This window comes from Grammomys surdaster, unplaced genomic scaffold (genome assembly GCF_004785775.1).
Source record: "Grammomys surdaster isolate TR1022 unplaced genomic scaffold, NIH_TR_1.0 100, whole genome shotgun sequence".
Taxonomy (NCBI): Eukaryota; Metazoa; Chordata; class Mammalia; order Rodentia; family Muridae; genus Grammomys; species Grammomys surdaster.
In genome coordinates, this window is record NW_021604579.1 from 12,260,239 (window position 1) to 12,283,030 (window position 22,792).

The 22,792-nt window shown below is 50.3% G+C and overlaps 1 protein-coding gene across 1 annotated transcript; it reads right to left on the reverse strand.

Annotated features, from left to right (window-relative positions):
• Positions 1 to 1,481: 1,481 nt before the first annotated feature.
• On the reverse strand, positions 1,482 to 19,991 carry Ttc22 (tetratricopeptide repeat domain 22). The gene is made up of 7 exons (XM_028787947.1): positions 19,362 to 19,991; positions 6,924 to 6,979; positions 6,621 to 6,736; positions 5,177 to 5,295; positions 4,300 to 4,461; positions 2,615 to 2,767; positions 1,482 to 2,301 (listed from the first exon to the last, which is right to left on the reverse strand). Exons 1-7 carry the CDS (start codon positions 19,926 to 19,928, stop codon positions 1,768 to 1,770), a joined length of 1,707 nt encoding a protein of 568 aa, XP_028643780.1. The 5' UTR covers positions 19,929 to 19,991; the 3' UTR covers positions 1,482 to 1,767.
• Positions 19,992 to 22,792: the final 2,801 nt, after the last annotated feature.

Sequence of the window (22,792 nt, forward strand, 5' to 3'; positions counted from 1 at the left end):
ATGTCACTCTTATAAGAGTTGCCTTGGTCATGGTGTCTGTTCACAGCAATGAAACACTAAGACAATGAGGTTTCATAAAACAATAAAACAAACAGAAAACTTAAACATGACAGGAGCAGGTGGCAGGGAGGGCAGGAAAGGCAGAAAACAAATGTCACTGACTTCCAAGTCCTGTCAAATCTCATTTATCTACTTAGTGAAGCAGAGGGACAGGGTCTCCCATTCTGGGGGAGCCTGCAGTCATGGCATTGGGTAGAGAAGGGAGGGGTGGGCCAGTGGAAGAGAAGAGGTTCTGGTCATTTGTGCTGTCTATTGAAGAGATGCGTCCTGGCTTCTGCAGCAATGAGAAGAGTGAAGCCGAGAGCGTCACCATCCAAACTGTGAGCCATCAGGAAGCATGACGTGGAAAGTAGTATCTCGACTACGTGCAACTGGCATTCCTGGAGTCTGACAAGAACTTACTGTAGAATTTTGGGCTAAATCAGCTCTTGTGTGGCCCCGGCCACTCTATGATTTAGAGAAGGTATCCTGCACCTCAGATGTTTACATTACGATTCATAACAGCAGCAAGATTGAAGTTACGAAGTGGCAATGAAATAATTGTATGATTGGGGTGCTCAATACAACATGAGGGACGGTATTAAAGGGTCACAGCATCAGGAAGGTTAAGAACCATTGATTTAGAGGCTTTTAGGGGGGATTGGGAGACAAATTTCTACATTTGCAATGGTGATTGTGTGTAAGATTCCTAGATTTCCTTTCATTCCTATAAGGTTTAACACAGGGGCAGGTGGAGGCTCCAAAGGGTACATCTGTAAGTCCTCCCAAGAACAAGAAATCAAGTAAAGGTGCTTCTGATGAGTTTTATTTCAAGGACTTTGGGAAGCCTTCCAAGAAGGCTGACTAAAGCAGGGGCCTGCTGGAAGCTGATGAAGAGGTAGGAACTGACTCTGAGTACCTGAGTTAAAGTCAGGACCCTTCCTGCACCCAGGCACAGTGCCACCTTGGCCTGTTTTAGCCGGGCTTTTCTGGCTGCAGGACTTGAAATCCATTTAGCTAAACTTTCAGTGTGGCCCTTGGGAATCCAGTGGTAGTTACTCAGGCATTTGGAATAGAAAGTTACTTCTGAGATTGCTATCTTCTCTGTCAGGAGACTTTGACCATCCTATTTTCTCTGCATGTTTGTAAAACTCGTTCCCTCAAGCGGCAGTTTTCCAGGGGCATCTCATGTCTGCCCCCAGAATCCTTTGCACGGCAGAATTTCCTGCAAGTACTCACTTTCTGTCCTATGGGTATTTCAAATTGAAAAAAAGTTTCTTTTTTTGTTTTTGTTGTTTTGTGAGACAGGGTTTCTCTGTGTAGTCCTGGCTGTCCTGGAACTCACTCTGTAGACTAGGCTGGCCTCGAACTCAGAAATCCTCCTGCCTACCTCTGCCTCCAAAGTGCTGAGATTAAAGGCATGCACCACCACTGCCCAGCGATGATAAGAAGTTTCAAAATACCCATTCACAATTTCTGGCGTGGGGCATGGGGTCTGCTTTGATACCCCCATCCCCAACTCTCAGGTAGGAAACGAACCCAGGGCCTCATGTTTGCTATGAAAGTCTTCTATTAAACTATAGCCCCAGTGCAGAAAACATTCTGTCCCTGCTCACCCTGCCTGGTGGCTTGCTTTGGGTGCTGCGACTAGATCCAATCATCCGGGTTGGATCTCTTTAGGGTGGGGCCTCTTCGAGCTGGTACCTCCACAGGGTATCAGCACCTGACTCAGGAGGATGCTCGACTTTTGAATGGCCCTCCAACGTCCTCACCCTCGTGCTCCATGGTCTCAAAGAGCAGCCGCACCAGTGCAGGCCGTCCCTGGGCTACTAAGGCCCTGGCCAGGCCCAGGACCTCTTCTGTGTGGCCACGCCACACACGCTGCAGCTCCTGGCGCAGGCGTGCTGCAGGATACTTGCTCTGCGCATGGCGCAGCCAGATGTCCACCTCGTACCCCACCTCACCGTCGCTCAGCTGTGCCTGGCTCCACTGGGCCAGCAGTGCCTCGAGCAGGCAGCCGAAGCCCTCTGTATGATTGGATCCCTCATCGTCCAGCTCCACTGCGCGCTTGAAGCAAGCCGCCGCGTTAGCATCCTCACCCTGGACACGTAGGCATTTGCCGCGCAGCAGTTGTAACTCCGGTAGAGTGTCGCCTAGTTCCAACTCACCAGCCTTGGCCAGGAAGACCAGAGCCTGGTTGAGCGCAGCCTCATCAACTGCCAGCAGCTCCCGCATGGCATCCACACCCATGTAGTAGTAAACCTGAGGGGGAAGAGGGGCCTGAAAATGAGAGGCTGTACCAAGGTTCTAGTCCCAGTCCCTCCACACCTAACCTTACCACCTTGAACAAGCCCTTCCATGTACAATTAGATGTGGTCCCTTTGATAGCCCTTCCTTGAGCACATCATGGACTGACTGCTAGGAGGGGTAGAGAGGGTTGGGGAGGGAGGCTTTTGAACGCGGTACACACATTATTACATCCATTCTACAGGACACTGGAGGAGGGGGGCAGGGTGGGCTTCATTAACTCCATCTACTCTGTCCTCAGCACCCAGGCAGCCCTTGTCTTTCTTACCTGACTGATATCTAGGTAGGTCCTGAGGCCTGGACACACCTTGATCACTTCCTCAAGGTCAGCCTTGGCACAGGCCAGGTGGTTCCTGTCAGGCATACCTCCGAGCCCCACCTTGGCACGTTCCAGGTCATGAACATAGGCTCTGATTCGGACCTGCAGCAGAGGGCTAACTTAGAGGAAGCAGTCTACACAAGACTGCTGCCTTTTTTTTTTTTTTAATCCAATGAAAAAGCCAGGTTGCATCTCAGCAACAACCAGGGACATCCTGTGTGGCTGCAGAAAGCCTGCCATCCCAGGCTGGGACCCAGGAGTCTTAGACCTGTCTCTCTGCTTATATAGTGAGGAGAATGGATGAATGAAGAACATTCATTCATTCATCCATTCATTCAGTGCCCCCATAATCAGCTGGAGGAAGTTTCATATCATCTAAAGGCCATTATCTGAGCTGAAAACTTAGCAATTCACAAAGCCTACTATGTGTTGGGTGTTGAGGAGACACTGAGAACAGAAGGACAAAGCCTCTGCTCCTGGGCTTGTTGTTAGTAGGGAGAATAATAAACACAATAAATAGAGAATAGTGTGTTATGTGTCAGGAAGGAAAATCAAAACAGGAGGGAACAGGAAATCCTGTCAAGCACTTTGACAGTTTCAGTAAGAGGTTGCTAGAAGGAAGCTGAGGTTGTGTCAGGCCCGCAGGAAGGGAGCGAGAAAGCCAACTGGATATCTCTGAGGAGAGAGCTCGAGGCGGAGACCCAGGCCAGTGAGCGGAAGAATGAGAGAGTGTTGGGCAGAGCTATTCTGGACAGATCTGGGCTCCTGGGCCACACAACGGGCTGAAGTGTCCACCTTGACCTGTCCATCTCTTCTGTTGTATTTCTTCTTGCTCTGGTCGTCTGAGTAGCAAGCGTAACCTTGGGAACCATGAGGAGCAGAGGGAGGAGACACCGCTGTCATTCTCACAAAGTAAATACAGGATCTCAAGGAAGCTGGCTGTCTCCCTGGGCCGTGCCCCATCCACAGACTGGCATATGTCGTACCTCCCAGGGGATTCTCAGGAGGATTAACCCCAAGCACAGCATGAAAGGTTTCTGTAGTGCTACCTTCTGGCTTTACAGTGAGCATACTTATTAGCAGTAACAACTTTATCAACTACAGGGAAGAAGTTTTCTAGTTTTTCCCCACAGCCGTGGAGACCAGACCAGCAGCAAATTGGCTACTGGGTCAGGTGAAAGGTAGTAGAGAAAAAGATGAGGGATGAGGGGTCCTTATTGGCTTGGAGAAAAATGATTTCAGAGCTGCAGATGTGGCCCCCAGCAGCTGGGTTCTGTGCGGTTGCCAGAGGTGGAGCTGGGTCTAGCAAGGAGATCCGAGCGAGGCAGCTCTCACCTCAGGGTGTGACTGGCAGCACTGGGGATATGGTGCAGCCCATTCATTCTCTCAAGAGACAGCAAAGCTGCTAAAATGGACCTAATAATAGCCATCAGTCAGTCACGAGTGAACTCTTCAGATGTGTTGGCTTCCGTGTTTACACGTAACACCAAACTTAAGTCTCTTAGCTCAGAGCATTGTCAGGTACCTAAATGGTTCCCAAATCCTCCACCATGAAGATTCCAGGGCACTGGCACCAGGATCTTTGGCTTCTTATTCCTGGTGGCAGGATGAGGTGGGGCTGCAGGCTGACTCACCTTGGCCCTGGTGCAGTACGCCTGCCAGTTGAGCTGTGGGTCTGTAAGCACAGCAAGGGCCATGTTGCAGGTTCCTATGGCCATATCCTGCTTTCCCAGGAAGTGGAAGATTTTGGCCAGGTGATTCAAGATGGGGGGTTGGTTCTTGGCGATCTCAATGGCCTAAGAAGGGAGTGGGGGGAGGGAGGAGTAAGGCAGGAAGCAGTGCCTCCACAGCCACAGTTCCCAACTACCCATGGCCAGCATCCACCTGGCTCAGTCATCCAGCAACTATAGAGGATTTCACACTTGCCGGCAAGGCTACCAGCCCCCAGTCCCTTGGAGTCTAGCTCACTGGCACATTCTCAAGCCTTTCCTCCATTGTCATGGGGCTGGTAAGGAGTAGGATCAGGGCCAGCCTCTTTCTCTCTCCTCATACTTACGGGATTTCTAGCTGAGCCAGGTTCTCCCTGGCAATGTTGGTATTGACTGTTACCTGTAATAAGTGACCTATCTCAGGGTTGCATGGCCTGAGAGCAGAGCCAGTAAGGAGACCTCAGGAGACTTAGCATCTCTACTAAGCTGTTGGGGATGAGAGAAAGGAAACACGGCCGAGGGAAAGGTGTGGATACAGGCCCCCAGAGGAACTGTTCTGGGGCCCATTTCAAGGCTGGAGGGATGGGTGTGAACCAGTTTAGGTGGAGAGGGTATTGGTCTTGGGCAGAACAGAGCAGGCATGGGGGAATACTTTTGCTTTGGGTGGGAAGAGATGGAGAGATGGAGTAGAGTCTTTCCTGGGTAAGTCACACAGTAGGGTTGGCTCAGAGAAGCAGAGGGCTTTGGGGGAGATGTAGGAGACATAGTTTGTAAAGTAGGGGTACCCAGGCCACATACATACCTTGCCAAAGCAGTCCAGGGGCTCAGTGCCTGAGTACCCACATTCGTGGACACCCATGGGGGTGGTAGAAAAGGTGTCTTTCCTTTCCAGCAGCATGCCAACATAGCACCAGGCTAGAGCTGGGTGAGGGCAAAAGAGGGTTTCTAGGGAGCAGCTGGGGCAGGGAGAGCCCCAGCATATGGGGGCCAGCTTCTCCTCTGTAGGTATTAGCCACCATGAAGATAAAGGGACAATAGCATGAGCCAGGGACAGAGGAGAAAAAAGGCGGAGGGAAGATATAGGGTGTCACACCGAGGGTGTGACATGATTCGTTCTAGTGTGCACTCTCTGTATCCCAGCATGTCACATAGGATATGTCATTTCAGAGTTGTAGCTCTCCTGGCCTTCGGGGTGTGTGTGTGTGTGTGTGTGTATGTGTCTGTCTGTATGTCTATGTGTGTGTCTGTATGTATATGTCTGTGTGTGTGTTGTCTGTGTCTCTGTGTGTATCTGTGTTTGTATGTATATGTTTGTGTTTGTATGTGTATGTGTCTGTATGTGTTTATATATATTTGTGTGTGTGTGTGTCTATATGTGTGTGTGTTCCTGTGATTGCTTTTTGGCCTTAGAACAAATGACACACCTGTCTCCATCATAGCCTTCTTCTCTAACCACAGATGAGGTGGAAGGTGGTAGGAACCCATGCTATACATTCCAAGATATGGGTCCATGTCATTGCCTGCTTAGTGAGGTTTTGTCTTGTTTTGTGGCAGTTTTTGTTTTACCATGTAGCACAGGCTAGCTTAGCACTCTGGGCCTTCCTGCCTCAGTTTTCTGGCTATAGAGGCAAAAGGCCCCAAATGATAGCAAAATCCTTTTACAGTCTAGCTATAACCTTTGGAGCCTGGCCTCAAGTGACCGGTGGTGGCTAATGCCCAAAGTTCCAGGGCTCCATGCATCAATGGCCACTCTGGAAACAAACCTACCGTAAAGGTTACCACTAAACCAGAGGACAGGAGGCACAGCCGCTCCACCTACACGGGATACCCACACAAATGGTTCATGAAACAGGCCAAGTACACACCCCTCCACTGCTTAAAAAAAAAAAAAAAAAGAAACTCTCCCTCAGTGGCTATCTCTCTGGAAGCTTCCCCGCCACTTCCTTGAAGTGTATTTCAATCCGTTCTTTCTTTGCCTGTCTCTATGTTGGTGAGTTGTTTTACCGCTAGTGACCGAGCCTTCTGTATGCTGCTTCACATGCTGCTCAGCGCTGGGACCAGAGTCTGGTGTCACACCTGGGACTGCTATACCCTCCAGTTGCTTTATTTACTGGGGCAAGGAGCCTGGGCTTCCTCAGGTAAACAATACGATTGTGAGATGACCCGGGCTAGAGGCAGACAGAACTACTGCTAGGTGCAGGACAGCAGGACAGAGGCTACTCTTCAACCCTGCCTGGGGTCCCCACCTTGGTGTCGGGAGTCTGAGGACTGGAGGACTTCCCCCAGCAAGGCCAGAGTACGGTTGAAGGTTGGCAGCCTCTTCTGCTCCTCACTGCCCATCTCCAGAAAGATGCCATCCAGCCTATGGGTAGGAAAGGGTTGTGGCCCCCATATGCCCCTCCCAGCCATCCCCAGAATGTTGCCATGGTACCCTCAGGCTCTGCCATGGGAAGGTCCGCCCACCGCTACTCCATCTTCTGCCTGGCTTCCAGGCCACACCCCTTCCACCCTCCCCCCGCCCCCAACCCATCTCTAGAGGAAGGCCTGACCTGATGAAGAGCGTTGCCATGGTGAAGTACCAGCTCCTTTTCTCCTCTATTGGGATCTAGGAAGCAAAGAACAGGCATGCTGTATGGTGGTTATTGAGATACCCAGGTTGTTGTTTACAAGTCCCTATGCTTGTGAGCTTGAACTTGAAGAAGCAACAGGTACAGTGGGGATGCCTTTGACCTTCAACAGCTCTGATGACAGTACCTTTCTGGGTAGCCTTAGGCAAACTGCTTTACTTCTCTGATCAAAGGGCATTGGAGACTTGCCACATCAGCCCAGGGTAAAGTGGTCATTACAGAGCAGGAGTAGAACACCTTTTCTCTTCCCCAGCTAACTCTACAATCCTGGCTTTCCCAGCCCGGGGCTCTGAGCAGCTGGGATCTTCTTCCTTCCAGCTACTCCTTCTTCCCCTGGCTCCCTCTCACTTCCATTTTCCGGAGAAAGCCTTCCTGGGGATGTTAAGTGAGTCTGTTCAGCTCAGCCCCCGCCTCCGGCCTCCCTGAATATTTTCTCATTATTATTCTCGACAGCTTCACTGTGCATTTAGACAGACTTGAGCACTAGATAAAATATTTATGCTGCTATTTAAGGGAGTAGCTCCTCCTGCCTTGGGAAGGAATTTTAATGAAAACCAATAAAATCCCCAGTGCATATCAGCAACTCTGCCTCTGGCTCTTGACCCTCCCTCCACATACATCTCCCCATCCCCTCTTCTGCCTTCCCAGTTCAAGAGCTCACTCCCCCTCACTACCCCGCCCCTCCCGAGTCCCCTTACTCCAGCAACATTCAAATCAGCCACCATTTCTAAGTACCTCTGAGGTGCTGTAGGGATGTGGCCTCAAATGACAGCTGAACCCTGACAATACCAGGTTCACAAGCTGGCTGGGGAGACAGGCCTGGGTATGGATAGGCCTAGTGTGTGTGCCAGAGTTCTCATGCAATTGCCTGTATCCCACAGCAAACCCAGGACCCAGGTGTTAGCCCCACTTTACAGGTCAATACAATGAGGTGCAGAGAGGTAACATAACTTTCCCAGGATAGCACAGATGGAGATGGCAGAGCTGATGTTTGTTTAGCTCCATAGCCCATGCTCTGGTCACCATGCTAGACTGTCAAAGCCTGGAGGAAGAGCAGAGAAGGCCCTGAGAGTGATGCAGACCATCTTTTTTTTTGAGATAAGGTTTCTCTGTGTAGCCCTGGCTGTCCTGGAATACTCTCTGTAGACCAGGCTGGCCTTGAACTCAGAGATCCTCCTCCCTCTGCCTCTCAAATGCTGGGATTAAAGGTGTGTGGCATTACTGCCTGACTAGAGGACAAATTTTCAACCTTGAGAAGGTTGTGACACTTCAGAGGGTAGGACAGGGATCCGGGTATCTAGGAAGGAGGCTGGCTTGAGTGGATGCATGGGGTGTTCAGGAATGAGTAACCTGGAGGGCAAAGAACATGGTGTGTGAGTGAGGTAGAGGGAGCCAGAGCCAGTGAACGGGACCCTGGGTAAGTGTGTGTGTGTGTGTGTGTGTGTGTGTGTGTGTGTGTGTGAAGGAGACATCATGCATCTGAGCTCCAGAGTAGTATGCTAACTTATTGGGATAGGGCCAGGAAACCTGAGCCCTAGAGAGGTCTGCTGTGTTTCTTAGCTTGTGTTCCCTTTGATCTTTTACATGGTCCAAGGCTGGGCAGTGAAGACAGGAGAGGGAAGATGGGCTCATCTTGAAAGGCTTTGACCTGGCAGGAAAGCCAGGTGTAAATACACAATTAGAACAGAAGGGATGCAGGAGCCATAGGGAACTGTAAGAGATGTTCTCTCTAACCCAGAAGCTTCTCCAAGCTTTTCTGGAGAAGAGACACTAGAACAGGGTCCTCAAGAAGAGAAGGAGCCTCCCAGAGGGATATATTCCCAGCAGGGAATATCAGGAAGGTCCAAAATACCAGGCTTAGAATTTCGAGCCCATCTGTGAGGCAATGGGAAGCCATAGCAGAGGTTAGAGCTGGGTAGTGCCAGCCTCTCACATGGAGGAAGGAAGCCCCACACTTCCTTCCATGACTCCATGACAAGAGAGGGGGCCAACACAAGAGCTCATGGGATGGAATGAGTAGATCAGGGGCTGGTGGCTCACACACCTGAGTGTCCAACTGGGTGATTCTATGGATGAATACTTAGGGGCTGCGTCCTTAACTGCAAAGGAGCCTAGTGCTAAATGTCTCTGGGGCCAGTGTGAGCGGGTCCCTCCGAGGGCAAACACTCATCCCATCTCTCCCAGTGTGGGCTGGCCTGGGGGTGCTTTGTCTAGTGTAATCTGTTTCAATACCCTAAATAGCCATAGGGCTTCAGGGCCTAGAGCCTGAAGATACCCCATCTCTCCCATTCCCCCTTCTCTAGGACTACAAAAGGAGCCTTCTTACTTCCACAGGACCCCAGTGTTGGATGTGTTGTCTGTTTTGTTTTGTGTTGCTTTGAGACAGTATGTAGCCTAGTCCTGGACTTGTTGTGTAGCCCAGTGTAGTTTCAGATGTGTAATTCCTAGTGCATTACAGGTGTGTGCTACTACACCTGCCTGACTCACTGCCTTTGGGCAGGGCTCTTCTTGCTTTGTAGACACTCCTTTCATTGACATTCAATTTCAAAGAGATTGAATTATTTCCCCAAACCACATGGTCTATGAATGACCAAACTGGGAGTTAAACTCCTTCCTCCATGGTCCTAGCCTCCAGTCTTTCCCACAACACCGTTATCAATCTCCTTATTCTGTGTCCAGGGACACTGAGACCAGAGAGGTGGAGTGACTCCATGTGAGTTAAAGTCAATGCTTACAAGTCAGCCCTTCCCCCACAGCTCTGCTCACTGTCAACATCCTCAGTTTACAACCCAGTTATGGTTTTCACGATGGAAGCAATATCACCACCTGGTGGTACTATCCCTGAATTGCAGGAGCAGCTCTTAGGCTCTCCTCTTTTGGAGACTAAACTGGTTTTCAGAAATGAAACTATCTGAATATCTGAATATCTGAATATGACACATGTGACGAATCTCAAATGTTGATACTTGTGAGTGGGCTTCAGGCTGAGGGCAGGGCTCTGAGTTACCGACGGGGTTAGCGGCCATGGAGTGGAGGCCTCAGAGTGCCGCTGGGTTTTCAGCATCCAGAAGAAGCTCCTAGATGCTATTCCTTATGCAGTACAGTGCCAGCCTGAAAATAGCCTGCCCCTTTAAAAATCCTAGCTGTTTTGGAAGTAGCAGCTGAAGCTGTTACCAGGGGCAACCTGGCAAGCCACAGTGCATTAAATTAAACAGGCCTGTGACTGCCGGTGTGCTCCAGCCTAAAGGAGGGGCTGCTTGCCTCTCTCCTGCTGTGGAACCTCAGCAGGCAGGCAAGGCTCCAGGGTTTCCAGCTCCCAGAGGCTGTGGGTTTAGGCAGCCTGGGAGGAGGCAAAGGCTGAGAGGACTCTGGAAGGAATTTCTGGGACTGCCTGGTTGGGCTCTACCAGGCTCTGTGTGAGACACCCTATGCTCAGTCATCAGTGCCTTGAAGCTCTGACAGTGGCCAGCCAGCATCAGAGCCTTGGCTGCAGGCTGGCCTCCATCCTGGGGCAGATTCTCAGGAAGGAATCACATGAGACCCAGCCTGAGTGTACAGTCACCCTGGGACTAATGAAGTACAGATGAAAGTGACAGACACTAGGGCTTCCTGAGCACCAGGCTCATGCTCCTCTGAGTCTCTTGTCATTTTGTTCCTCCTGAGATGGAGGAAGCAGGCAGAGAGTCACAGAGGCTACAGGCTTCACCTGCTCTTTCAAGTTGCCTCTGACTTCAAGTTCACATTTCCCCCCACACTATCGAACCACAAAGAGCTAGGGTTTAAACAGTGGCTACCATTTGCAAAACACATTCAGCTTAGTCAGGGCTTTAGAGTGTTCTGTGTGAAAGGGAAAGTGGGGCTCATTACCATCAGATGGGAAAACTGAGGCAAGTTGGTGTCCTCAAAGTCTGGACTGAGACTTTCTCCTGGCACTCTTTATCCCCAGTCCCACCCTCCACCCTGTTTAATGAGAAAGGGTCTTACTGCACATCCTGGGCTAGCCTAAAGCTTGAAATCATCCTGCCTCCACCCCTGCTAGGATTATAGGGGTACATCACCACACCCAGGCTTAGCTATTATCACATAGCTATTGTCAAACGAATAAGTAGCACTCCCTATCCATGGCCTCTTCATCAGCTCCTGCCTCCAGGTTCCTGCTCTGTTTGAGTTACTGTCCTGACTTCCTTTGATGAACAGTGATGTGGAAGTGTGAGCTGAATAAACCCTTTCCTCCTCCATTTGCTTTTCAGTCAAGGTGTTTCATGGCAGCAATAGAAACCCTGACTAAGACATTTGGCTTATTTTGTTTTTTGTTTTGTTTTGAAACAGGGTTTCATACTGTAGTCTAGGTTGGCTTCAAACTTGTGGCAATCCTCCTGCCTCAGTCTGGGTGTATTAGGATTACTATGTGAGCCACCAGTTTGAAAGCCATTGGCTGGACTGACGGGGTGGAGTGTAAGCCGGCTGACAGGTGTGCCCCTTTTTAATGGGCCAAAGGATCAGACCCGTTCTCCTCCAGGAAGCCTGAAGATCCTGCTTCTGTGGCTCGTGGGGTAAGGGACATAGGCAGGTGACCTGGCAGTAGTGGAATAGGATTCACTGTCACAGGGCAGGTTTGTGTTAACTCAGGCATGTCCATGGGTGGTGCCTCAGAGGTCTAGAGATTAAAAAAGGATTTTTTCCCCCTCACTAAACCCACAGTTTACAGAACTATAGGCTTCTGATTAGACTGGATGGTCAGCCAGGTTCTCAGTATTTGCCTGGCAGGGTGAACTTTGTCCTGGCAGCTGCTCTGAACATTCCGGGGAGGCCCCTGAGAGCTGACTAATGATCTCCTGGGAGGGAACTGATGGAAAGGAGGACAGCTTCTTCCGGGTCACTGGGTACAGTGGTACCTGCTTCTCACAGCAGCCTCAGAAGGAGTAGTTAGTGTCTTCCTCATAGGGATCAGAAAACAGCTCAACACTGCAGCCCAGGCAGAAGAGCCGGGATTCAGGTTCTGATTGGCCTCCCTCCAAAAACTGGTCTTTCAACCACTAGAAATAGTCGAAAGGTATCAGACCTGCCCAGGAATGTGTCCTTCCGTGGTGACAGACAGGGCCAGAGCACATGGGACAGGACAGGAAGAGGTTCTTCCAGCCCTGCTGGGGTACTAGTGTTCTCACTTCCCTGACTCAGCAGGTGTGTGAAGAAATAGAAATTTGAAGTCCCCTGCTCCAGGGATCCCAGAAGGCCACTGAGCCAGCCTCTGTGAGCCTCTGTGAGCCTCTGTGAGCATCTACAAAGCTTGTGGTGGGGGTAGCAAATGGGCTGGTGGGGGAAGTTAGGAATTGGGTGTGACACCTTAGGAGTGTCTGTCATCATCCTGGGTTCCCTAGAGAATTCTACCTGGAGAACATCAAACTCCCTGCTGTCCCATGTCTTCAGGCCCTGCAGGTCATCTTTGCTTCATGTGGTCCCCACACTGACTGAGCTATGAGGAACCACAGCTCTACTTCATTGTGGTGGATGGGCTAAGGCAGACGACTGTGGGATCTAAGGTCTGTAGTGTGCCCTGAGAGAGTCCTGTGTCCTCTCAAAGAACAGTAAACCTGACTCTCTTCAGCTCCCCAGTGGGAAGCTGTGGATATTATTTCTTCTGTCAGATATAACTGGGTCAGATGATGGTGAAAACAACTGACCTCTAGGGTCCTGTGTCTGTGAGACTATGGAGACCCAGCCCTCAAGGTTACCAGATGGGTGGGAAGAGAAGGAGGCAGCAGCCCCCAGAAGCAATGAGCAGCACAGGTGAGTGACTTTTGCTGTCACTGAGGCAGGAATGCTGTACCCTGAGCCCATGCGCCTGACTGTGGTCCCTCCCTGTCACTCACGGCTGTGTGCCTTCAGGCAAGCCTGCACCTCTCTGAGCCTCTGTTCCCTCATGTGTGGAATGGCGCTAATAACGTGGCACTGCCAGTGTTTCTATGAGATCAAGCGAGATGATGATACGGAAAATCACAAGCATGCTCGGTGCCCAGCTCATCAGCCCCTGACCTGGCTTCCTCCTCCTCTGTTTCTAGGTGAACTGAGTCAGAGGACTCAGAACTGTGGATGTGTGTGTTGCCAACTGTGACCATGTGCACACAGGGGTCCTGTGGAGGTGTGTGTGTGCCCAGTGGTACCCATGTGAACCAGAGATCCTATGGGGTGTGTGTGTGTGTGGCCAACTGTGCCCATGTGCATATAGGGATCCTGGGTTTGCTGACTGAGGGTCCCCTCAAACATTTCTGGGCATGAAGGATGGAATGCCCACTCTGTTTTTGAAACAGGCCTGAGGTATCACTCCTGGGCCCTCCAGTATGACCGATGGTGAAATCCAAATGGCATAAGTGCACTGGAAGCTGGCTTTCCCCCTGGAGTCTGCTGTGCCCTGCATGTGAGGGAAACAGTGTCTGACTGTCAGTGGGTCTGAGCTCAAACAGCCCGCAGGCTCCGGTTTTGTAGTGGGTCTTACTGTTACCCAGGCCTGCTGTGAGGGGTGGGGAGGAGTCTGTGTGTGTGAGTGTATGAGCAGGCACATGTATGTGTGAGCACTCACTTTGTGGGTGTGCATGTGTGTAAATGTGTGTTCACACATGAATCTGCACTTATATTAGCAGGCATGTGTTGTACAGCACCACCCATTAAGCAAAACTGCCACCATCTTCGGAAGTTCTGCTGGCCTGCTCACAGAAGCTCAGCACGGTTGTTGGCCTTCCATTTTAGGAGAGGGCAGAGAGAGTCATAGGAGCCTCAACCTGAGTATCTGGCTACCTCTCCCAGCCAGTTATACCCAATTCTTTCCTAGTTGCACATGGCTGGGGATTCCTGGGGTGTGAGGCCAGAGGATTTAGGTGGGAAAGGATTTAGGGAGGGGGGTCTCTCTACACAGCCATAGGAGATCCAACATTCATACTGAGTTCACAGCACCCAGTGAGGCTGGTTTTATGGTCACCTCTGTTCCTCACCTACCACATGACAAAGCAGCCTAATGGACTCAGGGCAAACTTTGGTAGGACTGTACTAGCTCTGTTGCTGGAACCTTAGAAGGAGGGGTAGACACCGTTTATGTCTCTCCTACAGTAGGAACTTTAGTAACGGCATGTGTGAGCATTCATGTATGTGGCCATGTGCGTACACATGTGTGGATATCCGTGTGTACATGTGAGTGCATGTGTCTGTGCATGTATGCATGTATATTAGTACCTGTGTGAATATTTATGTACATGTTTATGCATATATTCCACCCCCAATATTTTGAGAAAAGGGAATAAAAATTAAATAACTTTCAGTTCATTCAATAAAAATGAAGAAACTTTCATTTTATGGGGCAGGGATATTTCTTTTCTGGAGAAATAGTAAAGTCCTGAGTTAAGTTTTTTAATGCTTACTTTAAAAAAAAACAAGAATATTTTTCCCCAAAGGCTTAAAATTAAATCATTCACCTCAATTAAAGTTATCGCCAGGCAGTGGTGGCACACGCCTTTAATCCCAGCACTTGGAAGTTAGAGGCAGGCAGATCTCTGAATTCTAGGTCAGCCTGGTCTACAGAGTGAGTATCAGGATGCCAGGGCTACACAGAGAAACCCTGTCTCAAAAACAAAAACAAAAAAAACAGAAAATAGAACAAATTAACAACAGTCATAAGGACCTCTGCTCCAGGTGTTCAGGCCTCTGCTAACCTTTGATGAGGGTCAGTAACACAGAGAAAGCAAGACATGGAGTTCACTCCTCACAGAACACACTCTGAGAAGAACCACAGATACGGTCTGGTACAGAGCCACGCTCAGTGTATGCAGGCAGAAGGTGGGGAAGAACTGAACAGGGTCCCAATCTGCATCCCAGCCAGTGCCTTCATGTCTCAGTTGGCCTCCCAGCAACCCTGGGATAGCCATGCTAGGGTCTCACACTGCAGACAAGAAAACAGAGCCTCAGAGGGAGCAACAAGTCTGTAGCCATCTGGGGCCGGGGGCAGAATCTTCAATCTGTCTAAAGCAGTGGTTCTCAGCACAAAACCTTCCTAATACTGTAACACTTTAACTTTTTGGAAGGCAGAGGGAGTTGAGACAGAGTCTCTTGATTCAGTCCTGGCTGTCCTGGAACTCACTCCATAGACCAGGCTGACCTTGAATTCAGAGATCTGCCTGCCTCTGCCTCCTGAGTACTAGGATTAAAGGCGTGGGCCACCACGGCCTAGCAAATTCTGTGCTCTTAATGTCTCCCTGTCTTCTCTCTCTCTCTCTCTCTCTGTGTGTGTGTGTGTGTGTGTGCACATAGATGATAAAAGCAACCCATCTCTTCATAATTTTGTCAAGAAAGAGGAGCAGGCCTTAGAAGGATAGCTCACCAGTAGAATTCTTTGTCTAGTGTAGCAAGGCCCAGATTCCATCCCCAGTACCACAACCGCAAACCTCCAACAGGGAATGAAGAGCAGACATCCCAAAGACCAGCCCCTCTCACACACGGTTGAACACCAGCCTCACTGTTTCCCTTTGAAGTAAGGGTCAGTAGAAAGCAGCCACTGCTTTCAGCAGTCTCTTGTCCTTTGGCTTCAAGGAGCTCCCCTGCCCTCTGCTGCAGCCCCTCCCATCAGCTAGTAAACCGCCCGAATTGCACTAGCTTTGGTAACCACGCCCACCTCCACTGCTCCTGCAAGTGGTGGTGACTCTTGCAGCTGGGGAGTCCTTCCCCCTACTCACCACCCTGAGTGGCTCCACCTCCTACCTTCACTGATCTCCCCAACAAATGGCACTGGCTTACCTGAGATCTCTCAGTACTCCCCATCCCAGACTTTTGAGAGTATCCATGAGGGGTCTCCCTCTGCCCTCCTTTTCTGATCCCAGAGAAAAGCAAAGGCCTTCAGACAAATTAGAATGGGACTATTCAACTCCCACTCGTTAGCTCAGTACCCTCAGGCAGACTGCTAGCCGTGCAAGCCTCAGCTCCAAGTCCCCAAGTGAACCACACGGTTCTGCTCTAAGATGCAGTTGGAAGGTGCCCAAAGTGAGCAGCCATGTGAGGAGGTTCCCAGGAGCAGGCGACACGCAGGTGAGGCTCTCATGGAGGTATTTGCTTTCTAGGCAGAGGTAGTACACAGCGAGGGATAAAGCTGTATGGGATATCTGGAGAATTACGTTAGAATTGCCGTGAAATGGGGGCTGACAAAGCCAGGAAAAATGTGGCCAAAAGTCAGGAAGAACGTGGCTAACGGGGAAGGTGGGAGCCAGTTTCAGAGGCCATGTCAGTAGCTCCTGATTCATCACGTGATTGCTACAAAGTTTCAGGCTGCCTCTTTTCCTGCCCCAGGCAGACTGCCTCTGATGTCCTCCTGCTCTGTAGGCTCCTGCTGCGTGGCCTTTGCCGACAACCATGCTGGCAGTGCCCTCAGCTTATTCCTGTCAGCAGATCGCTGCCCCTTCCAGAAGCTTCCACCAGTTACTTCTGCTGGAAAGTATTACTTCTCTGGAACTTGCTCACTGCTTCTCTATTCCATAGGACTTGGATTTTCCAGGCCACTGCTGATACCAACACTGGGTCCCACGTGCCACTGAAGTTCACTTCCATTGTCAGGCCCTGGGGAACTGGTTCTGTTTTAGAAAGTATGCTCTCGCTGGGCGGTGGTGGTGCACGCCTTTAATCCCAGCACTTGGGAGGCAGAGGCAGGTGGATTTCTGAGTTCGAGGCCAGCCTGGTCTACAGAGTGAGTTCCAGGACAGCCAGGGCTACACAGAGAAACCCTGTCTCGAAAAACCAAAAAAAAAAAATGAAAGTATGCTCTCTGGTGCTCAATATTTACAGACTGTTCCTGTGCCATGGGACTGTGACCCTAAGCAGCTGGGAGACATCTCTAATTTATTCCTTTGGCTTTTGCTCCTAGAGGAAGGGCTTGGGTAAGGGTATTGATGAAGGACCTAACCCTAACGGCTGCTTTCTCTGTTGCTCAAAGGCTTCTTAATGTGAGGGCTTCTTAACACAAGGCCTGGTGCACAGCAGGAACCGGATAAATGTAGAAAAATCCAGTAACCACCTGTTAGGCATCCCCAGGGTCTCTCCATTATTCGACAGGATAACCACAGAATGTCTTGGGCAGAGATTCAGAGCTCAGTGTTGGCATCTGTGAAGTCTGCACAGAGGCCAGAGACAAGCAGCTTGTTAAAGCCACACAGCAAAAACAGTAACAGCCAAGTTCTCCAGCCCAAGGCCCCGCCTGAAATCACCGCTGTTGCTGTATTTATTGAGCGCCATCAGGTACTTCGTGAGCATGGGCTCATCTGTTCTTTGGCAGGTGGGGCAGGGGGCAAACCCTACCTCTCTCCTGGCCACAACTGCTCCCAAGCAACAGCCTCTTAGCATTCCATCCTCTGGCTGACCACTGGCTGGGCAGTGCCCACTGTGGCTTGTGGTGACTATACAGACAGAACTGCCCTCTGTTTGCCTGTCACTCCTGAACTTTTGCCTCCCTGGTCACCTCTAATAGAAGTCTTCCTTCCCCCAAACACCTCCTGAGGTCAGAAAAAGACCTGGTAGCTATAAGACCCCCTTCCTGTGTTACTCTACGGATGAGAAACAACACGATGGAGAGAGAGCTCCCCTGTGGGTGGTGCTGACACTGAGTCTCTGAGCCTCAAGGTTCTGACCCAGGGCTTTTTAAGCCCTACACTGTTGCTGCGACCTGTGACCACAACCACACTCCACACACACAGTGCTGGCTGTACTACCCATGCCCGGTGGCCTGGCATTTGACTTCCAGTTCAGGCTTCAAAACTAGAGGTCTCAGTTCACGGCTATGCTCACAGCTACACCTACCCGTGGGTGGAGGAGGCTTCATAAGTGAGAAAATAGAGGTTGTCTCTGTGCAGGCCCTTTCTGGGAACTTTAGAAGCATTAGCTCTGAATCACCTCATCAACCAAGTGGTACCAAATGGCACTAATGAGAAAGCCTATAACATCATCATCTCATTTCACTGAGAGGGAAAGGGCACCATGCCCTCCAACATGGCCTCACTAAAGTCACCGTTCCAACATTTCTCTTTAAGAACCTGCATGTTTTTGGTGGAAAGGACGCTCAAGATGTGTGTGGAGGCTTTGTGAATGGTGACATGCCAGAGCATTGTGCTCAAGAGAATAACATTCCCACACCGCTCTTCCATCAGCCTCAGTGACAGGCAGCCTCCAGGATGTCCCCAGTGAGCCCCCCTGCTGGTATTTCTGACCTGTATAACCCTCTGCCCTGCAGTGTAGGCCAGACCCAGTGACATGTTTCTAAGAACCAGAAAACAGCTGGCTAGGAACCTGCTGATTATGGACTGGTTCGGCCATAGATGGTCCCCAGTCAAGCAATCCTTCTGAGGACACCATAGCCCCAAGTACTGAGTAGAGCCACCTCTAGATCCCAGACCCACAGGGCTGCTCAGTCAAGTGCTTCTTGGGCATAGGACCCTTGATCTGCAGGATAAAGGACAGGTACGCTAGGATCTATTTAGTGCCGGGAACTTTGAGTATCACTGTGTACCAGTGACACTGGTTTACAGTGAGAAATTAGATGACCACTGTGCCTCCTTTCAAAACTGTTGAGATAGAGCTGGAGGGACAGGCTTGAGAGGAACACTGCTGGGGAAGCTGAGAGAATGCTGTGGCCCGCCTGGAACCATGGAGGCTTCCTTGGAAGGGAAATTTTGAAGCAAATCTGAGAGCTACAGGGGTCTGTGCAGGCCACAGGAGCAGGAGGTACCCCAGGAAGAGGCAGATAAGACACAGGAAGGAAGAGAGCTATATGGAGCCCGCCCACTGTGGACAGAGTGGATGTAGGGGTCCAGTGAAACCCTGGATGGAGGACTGAGGGCCTGGGAGGTCACTCATGCCTAAGAGTCATTCTGCCCACCAATGTGGAGGGAGCTGAGTTGAGGATGTAGTCAGTGAGATGCAACAACTGTATCGGCAGCTGACTGAAACATGGGGCAGGAGAGCAGAGCTGAAGAGTGGCCGCAAAGTCCAGACAGGACATTTCAGAGGCTGGGCTGCCAGAGGAAGGCTGGGGAAGAGAGGGAAGCTCCTATAAGCTGAGACAATGGCAAAACTTGGGGTTTAAATGGATAGGTGGATGAGGGGAAAAAGGAGGAAGAAAAATCTGCTAAGTTTTTGGTGTCTGATTGTACCTCTTTCTTCCTGGTAGAGGAGGGAGAAGGGATACATTAGCCTGGTTCGAGGATTTGTCTTGGTGCTGAAACAGAAAGCTAGGTAGGCAGCACCCAGGAAAGCAAAGCTACCCAGTGACCTGAGCCGGGAATGGTGGCGGGCATCCCAGCAAAGGAAAAGAATGACTACAGTCTGTCCAGCACCCACCTGCTGACCATAGCCCAGCGCTTTGTCGTAGAGTGCGATGCCCGCCTCCAGCACCTGCGCGCGCTCCTCTGGACTGGCACAGCCCACGTCGAAGCCATGTGCATATCCCTGCTCCGCCAGGCAGCGGGCGGCGCGGAGCTGGGGGTCTCCAGCATCCTCGGGGTCCCCTGCCAGGCCCATGAGGCTGGCCAGTCGCCCAGCGGATGCCTCCTCCTCTTCTTCCTGGCCCAGCTGCCCGTAGACGTGTGCCAGATTGGCCCAGGCGTTGAGGTTGCCAGGGTCTTTGTGGGCCACTTCCAGGAAATGCTCGCGGGCATCACTCAGCTCCTCCAGGTAGAAGGAAAAGGTTCCCAGGAGGTGACGCACGGCAGACAGCTGCGGAGTGGCCACTAGCTCCAGCTCCTGCCGCAGACCCTCTCGCTGGAGCTTCAGGTCCCGGACACGCAGCTGGGCGGGTGAGCGCGGCTCGAAGTTGAGCTGCATCTCCAGGTGGAAGTGGCCGGGCAGATAGTCCAGTTCGTCGAGGAGGGTGTCCAGGTCGTCGACTCCGGCCTCGGGCTCCGTCATGGCTGCCCCTGGCTGCCCTGGCCTCCCCTAGCTCCCAAGGACGGTGGATGGGGCAGCCCCGGAGGGAGCCCCGCACGACGGTCCCGGGCACCTCTTACAAGTGGGTGGCTCCCAGAGCCGGCCAAGGGCTCGCCCTGTAGGTGTTTCCGCTTTCGCTGCTAAGACAGCAGCATTGCACAAGCAGGTGTGCCTGAAAAACAGGTGTGGTGCATTGCCAAATGGGAGGCTCACAAACCCAGTAAGTGGCCAAGGCAGATTTCCACTACTCAGCAGGTGAAGAGAGAGCTTCAGAAGAGAAAGGTGCCAAGGTCACAGAACCAGGTCATGCTCAAGGAGACCTGGAACCTCAGGTTGCCCAGGATTGGCCTCCATTGGCAATGCTCCACCTTCCACATAGAGCTGTTAGGACAGGCCATTCCAGCTGAACAAGACTTGCTCACTCCAGAGATATGTATGCTCTAGAGCCCTTCCGCTGAACACAGCAGGCCGCCGCCCTCCTGTCTTTCTCCAGTCTCTGCATGGCTCGAATCTCTTGGCTCTTCTCAGCTCAGTAGTGGGTCCAGACAGCAAAACTAAGGTGCCCAAGCGCTAGGTCTACTTTTGTTTCTCCATCCCTAATAAAGCGCAACCACTTATACTTTGGCTTTCCTCCTCCGTGACATGATGCAGTTCCCTATGAGGGATCGGGAGATACACAGTTAAAACTGATGAATGCTCACCCTGAATAATGTGTCAGCTTCACTCCTCCAAGTCAGTGCTCAGCTGGTCCTGCTCCCTGTTTTGAGACTGCTGTCTTCTTGCTGTATGTTATCTCCCTCAGGAGTCGTCTGGTTTCTGTCATGCAGGTTGAACTAGGGTGCCCTGTGTGACAACGCAGAGTCTCCTGTAGACTAGGCTTTCCAGGACGTTTGGACCTTGGACTCTTCCTCACTCATCCTGAGGCTGGGCTCTTCCTCCCCTTGTCAGAAGGAGACCAACATTTCACTAGAGAAAATAGAGCCAGTTAGTGAATTTGAAGAAACTGACTTTAGCAATATTTTCAAGTCAAAACATTTGGATGTTATTTGTACTGATTTTAAATTTGAATGTAATACATTTAATAAATCTTTTAGCCTTCTAGAATTTGTTTTGATGGTTCCTTTTTATTTTTTATTTGCTTTGTTTTGCCTGCATATATGTTTATGTGCGGGTGTGTCAGATCCCCTGGAACTGGAATTACAATCTGTGAGCTGCCGTGTGGTTGCTGGGAAGTCAACCAAGGTCCCCTGGAAGAGCATCCAGAGCTCTTCATCTCTGAGCCATCGTTCCAGCACCCATTTAACAATTTTTAATGCAAAACTTACTGTAAGTTGCTGTCCATAATGGGATGAAGCCACCTCTCATTGCTTTGGAATATCAGGAAGGGATCTCCAGAAAACTTAGCTTTCTAATTTTTTTTCAGGTTGTGACAGCATATAGTTTATTCAAAAATTTCCATTCTGACTGAAAAAACATATTTATGTGTGCTTGTGCAGTTGGGGGACATGTGCATCTTGGCACCCCTATGTAGATCAGAGGACAACTTTCAGGAATCAGTTTTCTTCCATCGCTTGGGTTATAGGGAGCCAACTTGGTTTTCAGGCTAGGTAGCAAGTGCCTTTACCCACTGAGCATCTCTCCAGCCACATTTTTACTGTTTCTGTTTGTTGTTTTTTGAGACAGGGTCTTTTCAATGGCCTGGAACTCACTATAGATCTGTCTGCTGGTGCTCATTTTAACTGGTTTTCAGCCATACAGTTAGACAGTTTTGAAGCGTAGAGTTTACTGGCACTAAGCTCATTCACACTACTGTGGAAACATCACCATCTTCCACTTCTGATTGAGCTTGAAAGATTTTTTTATTTATTTCATGTATATGGGTATACTGTCACTGTCTTCAGACACACCAGAAGAGGGCATTGGATGTCCATTACAGATGGTTGTGAGCCACCATGTGGTTGCTGGGAATTGAACTCAGGACCTCTGGAAGCGCAATCAGTGCTCTTGACCTCTGAGCCATCTCTGCAGCCCACCACCTTCCATTTCTGAATCTTTTTCATCTTCCAAAACTGAAACTCCATGTCCGCTCAAATAGTAACTCCCACCAGATGTGGTGGCTCATGTTTTAGAATCAGTTCCTCAGGAGGCTGAGACAGGAGGATGGCTAGTATAAGGCCCATCAGATTGGCCTGCCAACATGTGAGACTCAAAAATAATAATTTTTACAAGGATTGGGTATGTAGCTCTGAGATGGAAAAGACAGAGTTCCAACCCAGTTCCCACTCATCCCTCCAAAAACACCTTCAAGCGCCTGGTAACTTCCACTCCACATTTGAATACTCTAACACATCATGTTAAGTGAAATAATATTTGGGTTTTTTAATGTCTGGCTTATCATTTAGCATAATGACTTCAAGCTTCATCCATGATGTGGCGTGAGTTAAGAACTTCCCTTATTAATTTTGAACTTTTTTTTTTCAGACAGGGTCTCTATGTAGTCCAGTTGGTGTCATGGTTACTATGTCGCTTTGGCTGGTCTAGAACTCTCCTACTGCCTCAGGAGCCAGGAGCCCAAGTTCTGGGATTACAATGTGCACAACCATTATTGGACAACATTTCCTCCCTTTTTAAGGGTGGGCAATATTTCACGGTCTGTATTTTCTGTATCTATCAGTCTTTATTTAATCCAACATTTATCATGGTAGATACATGAGCTATGGTTACTGTGAATGATGTTGCTACAGGCAGGGCTATATTATACAGATATGTGTTTGGGTTCCCTGCCTGTGATCCTGTGGCACATACTAAGTGGGATTGCTGGATCGTGTTGTAAGTCCACGTTTACC